This window comes from Protomyctophum bolini, assembly GCF_963924005.1.
Source record: "Protomyctophum bolini genome assembly, chromosome: 8".
Classification (NCBI taxonomy): Eukaryota; Metazoa; Chordata; class Actinopteri; order Myctophiformes; family Myctophidae; genus Protomyctophum; species Protomyctophum bolini.
Window position 1 is genome coordinate 12,529,888 of NC_137869.1, and position 16,386 is coordinate 12,546,273.

General features: G+C 43.3%; 2 protein-coding genes across 3 annotated transcripts in view; one reads left to right on the forward strand and one right to left on the reverse strand.

Annotated features, from left to right (window-relative positions):
• Window positions 1-3,337: 3,337 nt before the first annotated feature.
• Window positions 3,338-11,457, forward strand: tmem125a (transmembrane protein 125a). Its single transcript, XM_080769977.1, has 2 exons — window positions 3,338-4,492; window positions 9,790-11,457. The coding sequence occupies exon 2, from the start codon at window positions 10,134-10,136 to the stop codon at window positions 10,818-10,820; it is 687 nt and encodes a 228-aa protein (XP_080626103.1). The 5' UTR covers window positions 3,338-4,492; window positions 9,790-10,133; the 3' UTR covers window positions 10,821-11,457.
• A 2,149-nt stretch (window positions 11,458-13,606) lies between these two features.
• The window catches only part of ap1m3 (adaptor related protein complex 1 subunit mu 3), a 36,651-nt gene continuing 33,871 nt past the window's right edge, over window positions 13,607-16,386 (reverse strand). For both annotated transcript variants that reach the window (XM_080769302.1, XM_080769303.1), the window contains one exon: window positions 13,607-15,405. In XM_080769302.1, coding sequence (XP_080625428.1) covers window positions 15,383-15,405 — 23 coding nt within the window. In that variant the 3' untranslated portion in view covers window positions 13,607-15,382. The remainder of the gene's footprint in view (window positions 15,406-16,386) is intronic.

Here is a 16,386-nt window from a genome sequence, read left to right on the forward strand (position 1 = left end):
CTATTCATGTCTAAATCAGTGACACATGAGAGGAAGTTTTGTGGGATATTGTGTCTATGATGTAAGAGCGAAATGCCACGGTGTGAATGGCCAATAAGCTAACAAGCCAGTCTGTCATACAACCTGCCAGTCAATAAAGCAGCTACACAGCGGGTCATTAGCCAGCCAGGCAGTTTTGCACATTTGAATATCCCATCTGAACTAACGGAGTGAAAAGTAGAAAAGAAAAGACAGAGAAAAGTAAAGGTGAGCTACTTTACCATCGTCAGCAGGAGTGAGGCAGAAGGGGATGCGCATGTTAATTGGTGATTTGATTAGCGTTTTAATATTGCAGCTGTGCTCAGCAGAGAAAGGCAACTGGCTGGCCAGAAGTTTTTTCCCCTGCATCAATAATCACTTTTCCACAGGAGGGACCATGGGTTTAGCACAGCGCTCACTCATTATGCATATCACTCAGTTGGTCTCCTCCCCAGAAATGTTTGTTAACTGAGACTATTTGGCAGAAATTAATACTTTGGATTTGTGAGTTAACATTTTGAATTGCTAAGTCTTGGCAGGCTTCACATGGACCCTTCTGTATGAGAGTGACTTAATGAGGCTGAACTGGGCTGAACTGGGATTGGCTACATAATCAGCATCCATACACCACTAAGAGAATTAAACTCCCTACGTGTAAAGGAGGGAAATATAATACCCTATTACAGTGGTAATGATGTGATGAAAAGCTTCTTCTATGCGATTCTAAATCATGTTTGGACTATCTACAGCTCTAAGAGAGGGTTTATTTCTGAGGTTTTACAACGTAGAATGATGATGGAATGTCCTGAACTTGGCATTGTTGAATAATTATTTTTATAGGGAGGAAGGGCAATGGTCGGATACGACCTATCACAGCCTGCAAGGGCAGTGACGTGACTATGGCCTGGCTGATCCTGTGTAAACAACACTAGACACAGGTACTAGAAAGATGTGTCCGTGTTTGTTGGGGTGTAAAGGCCTCTACATAGTCCGTTTTGTTCCTTGCGTGGAACGCAAGCATAGTCGCTCCGTCGCTTGCGTCATTTACGTCGGTCTATTATAATCTTTAATGTGCAAGCATCTACGTGCCACTTTATTTTTTGTTACGAGTTGAGATGTAGTTATAACTGTATATAATGAGTTTTACACTATATCATCAATCGAAGTAGGCTACCACTGCCTGACACCACAAGCTGACACCACGACGCTTGAAAGCTTGAAACTTGTTTATTCTAATTGAATTGACCCAGTTTTGCATATTTTGCTAGTGCTTAATCAATTAATCATTGCATTCACACGGGCAGATTGAAAACACGGTTTGTTGGTCGCATCTGTAAACGGTGAAATTGTCACCAAATGGACATTTGGCCCAAAAACATATTAAAGCAATGGGGGCGGCCCATTCTTTGGGCGGCCCATTGCCAAATGGACATAACGTCAGTCCAGGCCTGATAATCACAGACGAGTTTGCAAAGCAGTGCTTCGAACACTGATGTCATGTTGTACTGTTTAACTTCCAATGTGATATATCCATGCCGATCGTGTTTACGTTTACAACTCAATGTGCCGGCGGAAGTGTTGTCCTCTTTCAAGAGGGGTCGAGTAGAGGAGGAAAAGCCTTCTTGCTCTCTGCTGCCTCCAGGTGGGCAGGGTGTCCTCGACGCAAGGTACGCAACGCAAGCAATATGGCTGCGTAGGCTCGGGATCAGATCTCAACCCGACGGAACTAGACGGATCACGTAACTGACGCAACGCAAGGGAGAAATTTCTCTCACCCTTCGTTGCGTACAGTATGTATTCTTGCGTCGATTACGTTCGACTCTGCAAGGCACTTAAGGAGGCCATAGGGGCTTAAGTTCTGGGGTGAGACCTGCAGAGGGTTCTGGGGAATTTCCCCGGCCGGACGTAGCGCGTGGAAGGGACACGTTATTCCGACCAGTTCCTTTCCCCTCCATCAGGCGCCCCGGCTGGCCAGGGGGAGGTAGTTTTTTAGAGACCAGGATTACTGCATGTTTTTGTGAGGGTTATCTACCCTAGGGGACACGGAGAGAACATGCAAACTCCACACAGAAGGGCCCTTTCGCCAACCCCCGCCTCGGGTATGGGCACTGATGACGCGGAGGAGGGAACACGCCGCCAGTGCCCACAGCGTCCCCAGCGGGAATCGAACCCAGGACCTTCTAGCTGTGAGGCGAGAGCACTACCAACTGTGCCACCGTGCCCCACGCTGTTTAAGCTTCACCAAACTTTTTTATTAACTTCACCACTTTGAAAATCATACTGAAGTCTCCACTACAATATGCTCCAAGGAAGTCATTAGTTTGCAAGGAAAACTGAAATTGTATTCCTGTCTGTTGACTATAATTCACAAGGCGGCCATGCAGCTCTTACTTCATGCCCTCCATGAGTATGAAGTAGAAACAACGTGGTCACCATATATATGAATGATTAATTGGCGTAAATGTGGCTTTCATTCCCCTTCTCCCAAAAATCAGGTTTATGGCTAAAAATGGCCCTACATTACTTTCTAAGATGATCATTTTGCAGAGGGACTTGAATGGGCTAATGGGATCATGGGACCATTGGTCAAAAGGTGCAAGTTGTAATTCAATGGCCAGACGGGGAATGACAAAAACAAGAAACACTGGCAAGGTGACTCATGGAGGAGAGGATAATTCTAGTTTCATGTAAAGTTTATGTAAAGCTATTTACTGTCTCTTCCTCCGCCCTCTTTCTTAATGCCTTTATCTGTCTATCTGTCTGTCTCAGGTTCCTGTGGAAGCAGAGTGGGGACACTGACACTGCCTTGGCCTATTGTCCCCTTTGAGGCTCTCTGGACTCTGACAGTACAGAAAAGAGGGATGCAGTCTGCCTGCATAAAGAGCCATTCAGCCTCTCCAACCTAACCCACATTCTGAACTGCATCTCCAAGTACAACAACAGCACGGAATTCCAGACCCAGCTCCAGGCGTCTGTCCCAGGCGAAGTCCTTGCTTCTAAAACCCTGTTCTCGATTCAAGAAGCCCCATTCGCTCTTACCCCCCCCGCATACACACACACCCTCAGCACCAAGCTTTTCATGAGCTTGTTGGAGCCCCATTCCGTTGCCTCAGAAGCAGCTTCCCCCAAAGCACCCTTCCTCTCCTCAGTCCGGCTCCAGATGCCATCTCTGAAACATCCACTGCCTCACTCACTGCGCTAGGATTCTTTCCTCTTTCTCCAGCACCCGTGGCGTTTGGCACGGATGCCCATCACATAGACAGATGGAGCCAACCCTGACCCCTCTCCTCGCCCGGGGGGACGCCAAGAGAAACAACGCCTGACCGGAGGGAGACAGGAAGGGGAGGGAGGAGAGTATTGCCTTGTCGCCACGGCAACACATCATCCAATGTTCCATTAACTCCCCTCCACCCCCTCCCATGGCCCTCAAATAAACACACACACAAACACACTCACACACACACACACACACACACACACACACACACACACACACACAGCAGGCAACTCAGTTGCAGGACCAGTGAGGCGCCCTTTCCATAGCTACAGTAGTTAATTTGGCGCCCGTTGTATTTTGCTTCCAATATTTATGCGAGATATCTCGTGTGGTGCCTCTCAGAATGTATTTATGAGACATACTAATAAACGTAAACTGTATCAGACATCTACATCAAATTTCATCAGACATCCATTACAATTACAGTGAGGCACAAAGACCATTAGAAATGGATGAGAGTGGCGTGATCAAGAAGGGCTGGTCGACCTGTATGCCTCACGGACAATCGAGGATAGTGCAGAGGATTTGTTGAGAGCCAGAGAAAGTGTCCCATGAGGGGACACAGTCTTAAATGCTGCAACTTTGGCAACAAATGTCTGAGTGATATTGTGGTCAAAACGTTGTAACATGAGGAACTACATTACAGAAGGCACATAAATCACCCACCGCCCCACTTCCTTTCATGTTTTAGTTTAGTTTTTCATTGATGATTGGATGTACACACTTAAGATATTTTCACCTCGCCACATCATTCAGGCATGCATACTCAAGTGTGCTTCTGTCTCATCTACAAACTGCGATGTTGACCCCACAGCGAGGCTCAGTCCTCTGAAAATAATCTCTAAAGGACTAAATCACTCTGCTGATTGAGAGAACTTGTGTTGGCTCAGAGGTCAAACTTCCATTTTGTGTCAGTGCAGAGGCAGTTTCTCCCACGTGACTGAAAGTCTTCTGCAACTGTACTTTTCTGTGCCTTTTCGGGCTGAAGCAAATCTTAACAGCTCATCCAATATTCCCGGATAATATTGTACTGCATGAATCTACTCCATGTTGGTCTGCGTTCTTGTTAGAATACAATGCTGGACAACCAATTTGAAAAAGAAAACACGCAATAAAATGAGACACTAATGGCAAGTAAAGTGAATACAGTGGGCCGACACAACAGAAGGGGGAATACCGAGTCTCACAGCATCCCAGGTAATTGGAGTATTGAGTGTTTTTCTTTTTTCTTCCAAAGATTTTTCTTTCCTTCTTTGTTGACCTTGTGGGCTGAGAGAGAGAGAGAGTGATAATATGAACATGTGAGAGAAAGCACTAATGATGGGGGATAGAAATAGATTGCAAAGTTTCTGATTATCTCTTGGATTTGTCATCATCACTCACAGATCATTAGCATAACCCGACAATGTTTGGAGCACAAGTATCAGCCCCTCTCCACTCATTGTGGTTTTTCAATGTGGCTTTTCTAGACATACTTATTATTCTTGTCACTTTAGTTTAAAAGAACCCTATCTAGGATCTTCTTTGGATATAATCTTTGTCAAATGAATTGTTGCATGGTCCATCAGCACTCTGTTTCACTGCTGCTTTGAGCTGCCTTCTATCAGCATCTTTCATTACAGACCCTTGCTGTTTCTTTCATGCGTTAAGCCTGATTTATACATCATTGTAAAAAGTGTCGCATGCCCGACATCATCATACGATGGAGCATAAATTACGCATGACGTTCCAGTAGGAGAGTAGCAGATGATTATGATTTCACACAAGATTATTATTATGAACTACCAAATTCTTTTCATGAACTTGGACCAAATGAAGACTAAACGAAAAGAAAAAAAATCCATTACAATGTCATCAAAATAATGTAAAGTTATAGTACATTAAGGACGAGCACCGATAACTTATGGTTACGATCTATTCTATCACCACCCCCAAACAAGACACAAAATAATGACTGTGGTGGGGGTATGCTGTTTAAAAACTCTTAAACCACAGGGGGGTCCAGGAGGGGAAATCAAACATATCGGAGTTGGAACCTAAGACCTTGACCAGCCCCATTTACCCGCTGAGAGCTGTTCATGAGGACCACCGGCGGGGGATTGGGGCTCAAGAGGCTAATTAGAGTGTAATGGTTTTCTCATATTGCAGTGATGAGTGAAGTCTCTCAAATATCAGAAGAGACAGAGTTTAATCTCTAGCTTATCTTTGATGACCTCTTGAAAGTTGACTGAAGAAAATGGTATCCATGATGCATCTATGCCCTTAAGAAATGATTCATATTAGGGAAAATACAATTAAGCAACCTAATAAGGACATTATAATGCTAACTGGTACAGCCAGACGCCTTTGCAAATACATATTTTGCACAGAGAGGTGTGGGGTTGAGGTTCAGCAGGCAAAAGCTTCACTTGTTTTGGGGATAAACCACATGATGAATGCATGTTTGTGGAACCAAGTCTAGTTATGTTTTGAAAATGAACTAGACTGCAGGAGTCTATAGTCTATAAGAGGTTCCGTCTGTGACATGTGTCTGAAGGTATAATCTTGCAATTTCTTGTGCACACTGCCAGTAGCCCACAGACGCACAGACGTACCGTGACAATTTTCTTTCACATAAATACGTAGGTTTTGTTTTTGATCTTATAATGGAAGTTGTATGGGCTCTGATCATTTTTGGAATCCACATTTGGAGCCATACCTCATATACGGTATGTCATAGATGTCACAGGCTTAACCTATAACAGTATACTGATTTTGGCCCGTTTATTGGAGACCAGTGCAGAGAGAACCAGCCTGATTAAGGCATTTATGAGGCCAATATAACAGAGCTGATATGACGGAGGTAAGAGGTCTTCGAGGTGATAAGAGAGAGGCACACCCTCTAACATACGGCCCGAAATAAAGATTCTTATAGTCAACAAAAACCACTGACATAATAGAGGGTATGCGCGTGACATCATCATCATACCGGGAAGTTATGCGGGAACAGCTACTGAGTGGCAAAAAACTACTTTCTGGCCTTGACACGCACACGCACGCACACACACACACACACACACACACACACACACACACACACACACACACACACACACACACACACACACACACACACACACACACACACACACACACACACACACACACACACACACACACACACACACACACACACACACACACACACACACACACACACACACACACACACACACACACACACACACACACACTGCTATTTCTGTGGTGCTACCTGTCACACCAAGCGCAAACCAGCTGGGATTAATTAGTGGCTCAGTAACACGCACACATGCACTTATAGGGTAATATATGTACACATATCTCATGCACAGTATGTTGTAATGAGGCGTGTAGGTTCTAATACGCACCACATGCTTATGTATACACTCTCACAAGAAACCCTTAACAAACATGGATGGACTCATGTCACTCATGCACAGACACATACTGTACACCTGCACTCTCTCCAAACAAAGTTTTGATATACACACATGCAGCACGTACGCACGGTCGCACGCGTACATGCGCACGCACGGTCGCACGCGTACATGCGCACGCACAGTATTTGTGAATTGACATGAACAATTTTTTATATTAAATTGATTAGTCTGAATTTAAAACCAGTTTTATACTAAATTGTAAAATTAGTCATGTACAAAAATGACCAGTCCACAAGCTCACAACATGAGACTCATTGTGAGATTGTAGATCTGCTATTTTCACTATTTGATCAAAATAAATCTTTCATTACTCGCAATCGAGACAAACGTTTGAATACTGATACTGATTTGAACTCATATCTTCATATCTTCAGTCTTAACATGTGAATTGTGAAAAAACATTGGAGGACATAAACATCTTCCAGAACAGCATGTAGCTAATAAACACCCCTCATCGTTTGCTGTAATTTCCTCACTGTTCATTATTTCACACCTTATGCTTGCACCATATGTCATTCTGTCTGTGGCATCATGAACACTACCGCACAGCCTCAGTGTCTAGCAGAGGTGAACACACAGACCCATAGTGGATTGAGTGGATCTGTGTCAGGCAAACTTGTGATGTCATGCCGTACTTTTTGTGTTTTTTATATTCATTTGGTCATTAAGGTCCACAGAATGAGAGGCCTGCTCTGCTGGAAACATCGCGAAAAAAAGCCTTTTTTGTATACCACACCAATATAAGGCAACATTAAAAAAAAAATCAGCTATAGACATAACTTTGTTTCGCGATGTTTCCGGCATTCTGTGCACCTCAATGACCAAATGAATAGAAAAAACACAAATAAAAGTATGACATCACAGGTTAAACCCTATTCCTTGAGCTTTTGGGCCTGTGGCCCTCCAGCTAAAAACTTACTTTTCAAAAAATAACTTGTGTTCCAATGTATCCAATGTAGTTATTATTTAGTCACATGGCCTTGTTAATACTTTTCATTGGTTCAATTTCATAAAACCCACAGACAAACTTTCAACCTGGCAAACCTATTTTGAGCATGTTATTTAATACAGAAAAACATTTTCAAAAGATTGTGTGGAATTAGAAGATCTAGATGTGGCGATGCGAGGGTTAGAAATTGAGTTGGGGTTAGGCTATTTTCACTACTTTTCCACAACACTGTTTTAAGACTAAGTATAAAATAGAGCATTAAAATATGATAAAACACAAAAAGATGAAATATGGAGATTACAAAAGGTTTCTGCCCGACAGAAATGAGTCAATGACTAAAACAAATAAAAACTAAGATCTGTAATTTCACTTGTTTGCTGAATTAACAACCTTAAAATTCCCCCAGAGCGGTAATTGGTTGTGCAGCAGTTACACTATAAAAAGACAAATACAGTACAGTAGATGCAATTATATAAGAACAATTGAAACCATAAATGTGTCCATCTTTACCAGACACTGTCGAGGTGATATTAACTGATTACTGGTAAATGAATGTTTCTGAAATCAAAATGTATTCTGTAATGGAGTAGAATGTAAAGCATTTGCAGTGCTGTGTTTGTGTTAGCGCGGAACGCGGCCCGTGAGGACAAGCTGTAACTCCTGTCAGCTTGTCCCGGGCTGCGTGGGCTTACTTCGTGCACTGCCGATTTTGATAGCAATAAAGCCGCTGACAGCTTTTTAAAGACAAGCTGTCAACAGCCATAACCTTGAGCCTGTGTGTGTGTGTGTGTGTGTGTGTGTGTGTGTGGGGGGGGGGGGGAAGGGGGGGGGGGGTAGTATAGGGCCACAACTACAGAAAAGAGATTAAATATGCTAAGACTTAAAAACACAGGCTGAACAAAGCACAGGCTTTTCACAGATGCAGTGCTAACTGCAGTCCATGAAAACACATTACCACAAATTGAACGGATAGAAGAGAACAGAGCAGTGTAATGAAATGGAATGGAAGGAGTCAGTTTGACTGCCATAAGTCCCGACCCTAATTGAACACTAAAAGCAGTATAGTATAGGTAGAGTATACGACCTAGGCATACAGAATCCAGGAGAAACTGCTGTGAAGGTGTACAGTAGGTGTGTGCGTTGCAGTGGTGGAAAGTAACTAGGTACTGTAGTACTTCTACTCCACTACATCTCAGAGGCAAATCACAATTTTGGCAGGTCGATGTGAACATTGTGAACTTGTAGATTTTTTTTACTTTGGTACTCTAGGTGTATTTTGAAACTAATACTTTTGTACTTTTACTCACGTAAAATTTGAATACAGAACTTATACTTGTATAGAGAGTATGCGCATGCATAAAGTGAGTAGCATATCGAGTGGCAAAGTGAGTTTAACGTTATTTAATGCAATCAGAAAAAAACTTTTCTGTTTAGATTCCCACATAACTTTCGGGTATGATGATGATACAGTCACTCGCATACCCTCTATTTCTACGGTTTCTACACTGGTAGAAACAAGAAAATAAAATCTGAGAACATCTTCCACCACTGGTGTGTTGCACAAAACTGACCATGGAGCCTTGAGAGCGTGTGCTGGAATCTTTGAGAGTTTACACGTGCATACGTGTGTGCACGTGTGTCATTTTTTGTGCCTGCGTGGGCATTGTTTATTCTGTTGGCGGCTGACAGTGACTTTAATGCTGTTGCCTCTGTAGAGGGAACTCATTAGCATAGCGATAATGAGAGAAAGGTTGCCAGAGTCAGCATAGCAAGTTTTTCATCATCCAAAGCAGGTTTGGATGATCAGAGAAGCTACAAAATAGATGCTGGTCGTGTGTGTGTGTTCGCGCATGTGTGTGCGTGCTGCTCACTTGCACGCCAATGCCTGATTTATACTTGGATGTGCGATACAGGCGTCTCGCCACAATCACCTATATCTACTGTACACTACACAAGTTTAGATGGCATGTCCCCATGGAGAGGGATTTTGCCTTGTTCAGAGTGTTAATGAATGATCGGGACAAAGGGCTGAAAGATTTTCTGTCCTCCTGTAAATGCAACTATTGTATCTCTCCTCTCCCCAGGTGACTGATGTCGTTCTGCAACATAGACCTGAGACTTCTGCAGATACTTCATTTGGAGGATTTGGATTCACTTTCGGGCAAGGGATCCAGAGTAAACCACAAAGGATCTCTCCATAGACATAGAAACAAGAGACTCTTTCTAAAGGTTGTTTTTGCATTTCAGCTTCATTACTCAGTATTGAGTCATTTGCCGTAGGGTTAGGGTTCCAGCATCTTGTGTACACTGGGAGGGGCTACCATAATCCATTTACAAGACCTGTAAAGGGGCGTGCGGATTCTCTGGTGGTTATCCATTCCGCTGTAGTGGTGGCAGCCTTGTCCGACAGGCTGGGAGTGACTGGACGATGCCCGAACTGGAGGACTTCCCTCCCCTGCAGGGGCCCAGAGGGCTCCATGGCCTGGCCGACCCGGCCCAAATCCAGCACAGCATCCTGGAGGAGCAGGTGGAGCTGTGGTGGTTCAGAGAGCCTGGGAAGTCCCTGCTCTGCTACTGCGTCGCCATGCTGCTGATCCTGGGTTGCGGGCTGGGCGGTGTGGGCCTCCTGTCCACCACCACCAGCGTCTCAAGCGAGTGGCGACTGGGTGTAGGCACAGCACTCTGCCTGCTAGCCCTGGGGGTTCTGCTTAAACAGCTTCTCAGCTCGGCCGTCCAGGACATGAACTGCGTTCGAAGCAGGCGACGGATTGATATGCTCAAAAGTGGCGGCTTGTCAGATCTTCTGGTGGTCTTGATCACCGGACTGTCGTTACTGATTTGTGGCACGGTTCTACTACGGTTGGCCCTGGCTAACCACATGCCAAAGCCGGGTCAAGCCCTGAATGACATGTACATCTCTGGCGTGGTTCTGCTGGCCGGAGGGGGGGCTGCGGTGCTGGGGGCGGGGGTGTACTCTGCTGCCGTGCTCCTGCTTGAGAGGACGAGGCATGGACGGAGGTTGATGGACCGGGTTGTGAATATCTTCACGGTTTCTGGACACATGGATCACCAGGCGCGCAGAGAGACAACCTCCAGTCTGGCTAACCTGATATGACAATTTAAAGCGTGGCATCTACAGTACGTAATGTTGTGTTTGTCTCAGTGGGTCAGACAATTTTGACACTCTGGAGTTCGAGGCGATTTCATGCACAAACATCAGGGACAACAGTAAAAGTTTTGAGATCCAGCCGAGACGACGGGCACAAAGATTCAAAACACATTTCACAGGATCCAGCTTCTTCGTTCAACTGCAGAGAAAGATGTTTGTAGAGAAGCTGCTTTTGTGCTTTGGTATGGAGGGAATTTAAATGACACAGGTGCAGCGAGGAGATGTCTGTCTTCAATAACAGAACAAATGTGGGCAGAACATCACATTTGCACAATAATGGATAGAACTGTGGGCAGACAATGGGGATGCGAGACAAGCTGCCTATGGGAGAGAGGCAAGCAGGAAGTAATACGATTAAAGAATGAGAAATTGGGGAAGAAATGGGTTTATCTTTTTTTAAGGTTATTTTTATTGCATCTTATTGATTTCTGTGGATAAGAGACACAGGAAAGCAAGGGCAGAGAGGACGGGAAGACATAGATCCAGTTTGGAACTGAACCAGAGACGTTTCAGTTCTCTTACGGACATCAGAATACATGGATTGGGCTTGGATTTGGGTATGGTTATGAATGTAAGGAAGTGGCTAACAGCTGTATCTAAACTCACATTCTAACATGATAAATCCTGTCACAATGGTAACCTATATTCTATGTTCCTTTGTGCACCCTCCATCTAGGTTCAAGCTAATGTGGTAGTTCTGGAATGGATTATAGAGAGACAATAACAAATTAAAGGCTGTACAATTAGTATTTCCATTTTTACAGTCGACCTGTGCTTCATTTACCTCAGTCGTCAAATGGAAAAATGAAAATGTACTAGGGTGCTGATGCAAAATAACTGTTAGCCTACACAGTAAAATCTTCAGGGGACTATTTTATGCCTTGTAGGCGTGTCCATGCCAATTCTTTACACCTGACACAACACGGGACCAACAGCCTGGGTCCCACTGTGACACGAAACCTTTCTAGACTAGTTCATAGGTTGATTATTATTTGTTTTTCTACACGACACTTTTGTCAACACTGCAGGGTTTGCCGTGACCTGCCTCTCCAAACCTCATGAGACTCAAGAGAATAACCAATCGAACCATCACCTGCCTGTACCCCTGACACAACAATCATTGGTGCAATATTGATAAAGCACTTCAGAGAGCCGGCATGGATTGTGTTTGCACAATAACACAGTATTGACTCAAATGCCCATAAACACGGAGGGCCCGATTCCCTAAAGCATCTCTGTAGTGTGGATATATTGCAGGGGTGATAGAGAGACATTAAATGACAATGACAACAGGAAACCTAAATAGAATGACTATAGTAGACCGTAGGCATTGACCTGCCAAATTCTTTGACTGCTGACTTTAGATCGAACAGTTTTAAATACAATGAGGATGCTTTGGGGTAAATCCATTCCAAGGGTCTCATACATATAAAGGTTTTGTCAAATCAAATCAGATTGTTGAACAGTATGGTTAATGTCAGAACATCATTGCACTTGCACGAGATACTTATTTCATAATAAACGTTGTGTTGCCTCAAAAGTAAAAAAAAAAAAAAAAAAAAAAAGGTAAGGTAAGAAACAGAACTTGGTACTGAATGGTGGCAAATGAAAGAATATATGCAAATCTTTCACAAAGCCCCCGCGAGTCATTGATCAGCTTTGCAGTTTTATCAAGAAACTCAGAAAAAGGACGTGCATTGTTAGACAGGGGTGTGAGTGTGCATGCTTTGCTGTGTGCCAGTCACACCTCCTTATCGCTCTGTGCATATGCATAGCCTGTTGCTGTGAGACAAGGAGGTCACAGAGTCAGCCATTGTTAGAGTGATGACGGACAGCTGAGTGGAGGGACAATGCACAAGGCGGCAGCCTGCAGGGGCTGGCATTGGCTTGCACCGCATGCATGCGCACACACACACACACACACACACACACACACACTTTACAGCTCCCACCCACTTTTACACATCAAATCCTGTCAATTACAGGAGGTGCACATTTGATTCAGTTTGTAAACTTGTTACAATTGGATAAATTAACACTTTCACTGCTCACACACACACACAGCTGTGTAATCGCCATTCACAGAAGACTGTCCCCTGACCTACAGTAAATCCATGGCAGGTTGTGTTTGTTTATGCATGACAGCGAGGAGACGGGCTGGTGCGGTTGATAGAGGTGAAAAAAAGAGGGGCGGAGGATGCAAGGCTTGTCATGTCAGGCTGAGACAATTTGTCAAAGAGACCGAGTAAGATGTAAAGTTTATGCTGAAAACGTACTGCAGAGTCCTGAGAGGCAAAGCCAAAATGTTGTATGAACTTTAAGCTTGATTTCTGCTTTGATTTAAGTGGTGTGCCAAAATTTGCCTACTACGGTACAGGCTCACACCACGTTCTAGTGCGAGGTACAATGAATATCAAGCAAGCCTTAAATGTAGCATCTTGCTTGAAGACCTTTTTAGAAAGTAATCTGAGATTTCTTCCCGTTGTATTTTGCATAATGGAAATTCAAAGTATTTTACCAGCCATAAAATAATTTGAATGGTAACAAGGACAGCTGGTGTGCAGTCAGCTCTTCATGGGAGTCGGCGCCAAATAAGCACAAACACGACTTGATAGCCTTATGCTGCAATCAGTACAAAACACCCTTTTGACTTTAGTTGTCTGCATCAAAGCATCCTCAGGTTTGTACACAAAACCCATATTACAAAAGAAAAACTAAACAATTATACTACATACAGACAAGATACAAAATTTATTTTCCAAATATATCCCTTTTTCCCCCCACATTTACAAAAAACAGATCCTGTAAAAACTAATTTTACATTTACACACAAGTTGCAAATGAAATGTTGGGGTTGTGTCGTTACAACAGAGTGAATTGATTTGAGAGGTTCAAGCAGAAACACAAGTCTATTCTACGCTGTTGGCCGTGTAGTTGAACTGATGATGGTGGAACAACAAAGCATGAACAAGAGAGGCAGCTAATTACATCATACACTACCGTACAGTATTGGAAAGGACTTTGATGGCCAAGAAAAAATAAGAACAGTGCAGAAAATGTTATTATTAAAGTTATTCTAACTTCAGGGATTTCCCCAACTTCTGGTCCTACATGGTTTGGTTTATTAAAAAGGGTATAACAAGTATCATCCCTTTACAGAGTACAAATGGCACTTACTTAACCACTTAAACTATATCCTTCATTGACTGGAGTAACCCAGGGGTCAATACTTGGCTGCTTTCTTTTCCCCCTCTACCAAAGGTCTTTGTCAGCAATATCTATAGGCTCACAATGCATCGCTTAGTCACTTAAACCCCATTTTATACTTAAGTTCTACAATGTTTTTGCAGGGCAATAATGCAGTAGGTGATCTACTAGCTCACAATTGCAATTGCTCAGATTGCATTGTGGAGCGCTGTGAACGCCTAGATATGCCATTTTGGCTTTAACATGCCCAAAGTAGGAACACCAAGTTGAAAGTATGGTTTAAAGGATGAGATCAAATACAAGACAGTTCCCATTCCTTCACTATTTTCCTTCCAGTTGCCATGTGCAAGCTGATTGGGAGAACGAGGACAAGGTTTCTGGCCTCACAAGCGTGTCGACAATATTATGTTACACAGCCGGCGGCTCTGACAATCTTACACCTTATTAATCATTGATCTGGCTGTGCCGTCACTGGTGTCGATTTCAATGCACTGGGGATAATGTTGGCCTCACTAAAGGTAATGATACTCATACAAAGAAAACATTTTAAGTGGATAATACAGGAACAAACATCTTGGTATTCATGGCCAAATGCCACATCTCTCGAACAACATGTGACCTAGGTATGAAATCCAACCAGAACCATCTCTTGAAGAAAGAAAAGGACTACTGTGCATTAATTTCAGTAGCTGTCATGTCTACATTATCATGTCCTGTTGAGAAATAAACATTACTATAACTGCCCCAAAATACAAATGACGACTTTATATGTTCCACAATAAAAACAGGCCAAACACTGTGGCTCATAAGTCATAACTCAATCCCAAGCATGAAGTAATTTTTAATTGTTGTCGTGCAGTGCAAGTCTAAAAATGCAGTTTCTGAAATCCTTCAAATGGTACCCATACAGTACCATCTCATAAAGTTTGAAAGGTTTCATATTGTGAATAGAAAACGAGAGCCTGTTAAATCCAGACGGGCTAGCTAGTGTCCAAGTTCATAATAAAATGTGTTCCTGCAGTCCAGAGGGACGCATTAAAACCACAGCTCGGAGGTGATGGCATAAATCGTTTGTTCTGGGATCAGCAACAATTACACATCCGTATTGCAGGAAGGGCTGAAAGAAATGTCTGCATTTGTCTCATGCACAGCGTGAAGAAAGTTTGACGTCTTCCCCTCCTCTTGTCCTCTGCTGTCCCTCGCTGCCAGGGAGTCACAGGGAGAGATGGGAAAGAGAGGAGGGGGAGAGAGAGAGAGAGAGAGAGGGAAAGTATCCATTCATCTGGCCGCATGTGTGCCCTTTAGTTTGTCCGAAGCTGGTAATCTGCCAAGAGATGTACCAGGGAAGCATTAACACACAGTCATCGTCTCCTCTTCACCTCTGCACATCACATTACCACCAATATTAGCATTGTTAGTGTCCTAACCAGTGTTATCACTACTACCAAGACACATGACATAATATAAAAAGACAGCTATATATATATATATATATATATATATATTTATACAGTCTATTTTGAGGGGCCCTAGTCGCTCCTATATCCAGTTTTTTGTGTCCGTCCACAAATTTCGTCCTACAAACATTAAATTCCCATTCACAAGGAATGGAGAATTTTACATCATAGTGTCTATTTTATGTCATGATGACATGACGCAAATTGTGATTGGCCAGAATGAGATGATGATAAGAGCACCCGTCACTTCACACGAGTGTGATCGTTATATTATGTGTTGTCCTCTTTTATATAATAATAAATTAAGTTTATTATTATATTATCATCATGAAACAGCAATGTGTAAAACACTGCATACCGCAAATTTAACTGCCAGGCATATCTTCAGGCGCCCCGTCACCCGTGCCAGGCAAAAACTACAAAGAGGACCCTGTGACGTGGCTTGTGAACCGGAAGTATTAGCCGTCCATATTTCTATCGTGAGCATGTATGGTTAATGGTTCCTTCAGCGGGTTGAGTAAATGGTGACGTAAAGGATGCGCTGTGACTTGCCAGTCGCTGTGATTGACAGCCTAAACATAACTCTAAACCTAACCTCAGTAAAACTAAACCTAACCTCAGTAACCTTAGTAAAACTAAACGCAGTGGCTGGGGGCGTTTCCAAGAAACCGGAAGAACGACAGAATCCGCTGAAGATCCCCTCCTCGCGTTTCGATCACATGATCTGATCCTTCACTAGCATTAAAAACGCTAATCTGTTAACTGGAGCCTCGCGCACATTTTTGATTGAGCTTTATGACAAGGCTTCTAGGAACATCTTTGAATGCAGATTGTGGCTCCTAGTGTCA

Excerpts from the sequence above, each read along its gene's own strand:
- tmem125a (XM_080769977.1), top strand. The coding sequence starts at position 10,134 with ATGCCCGAACTGGAGGACTTCCCTCCCCTGCAGGGGCCCAGAGGGCTC.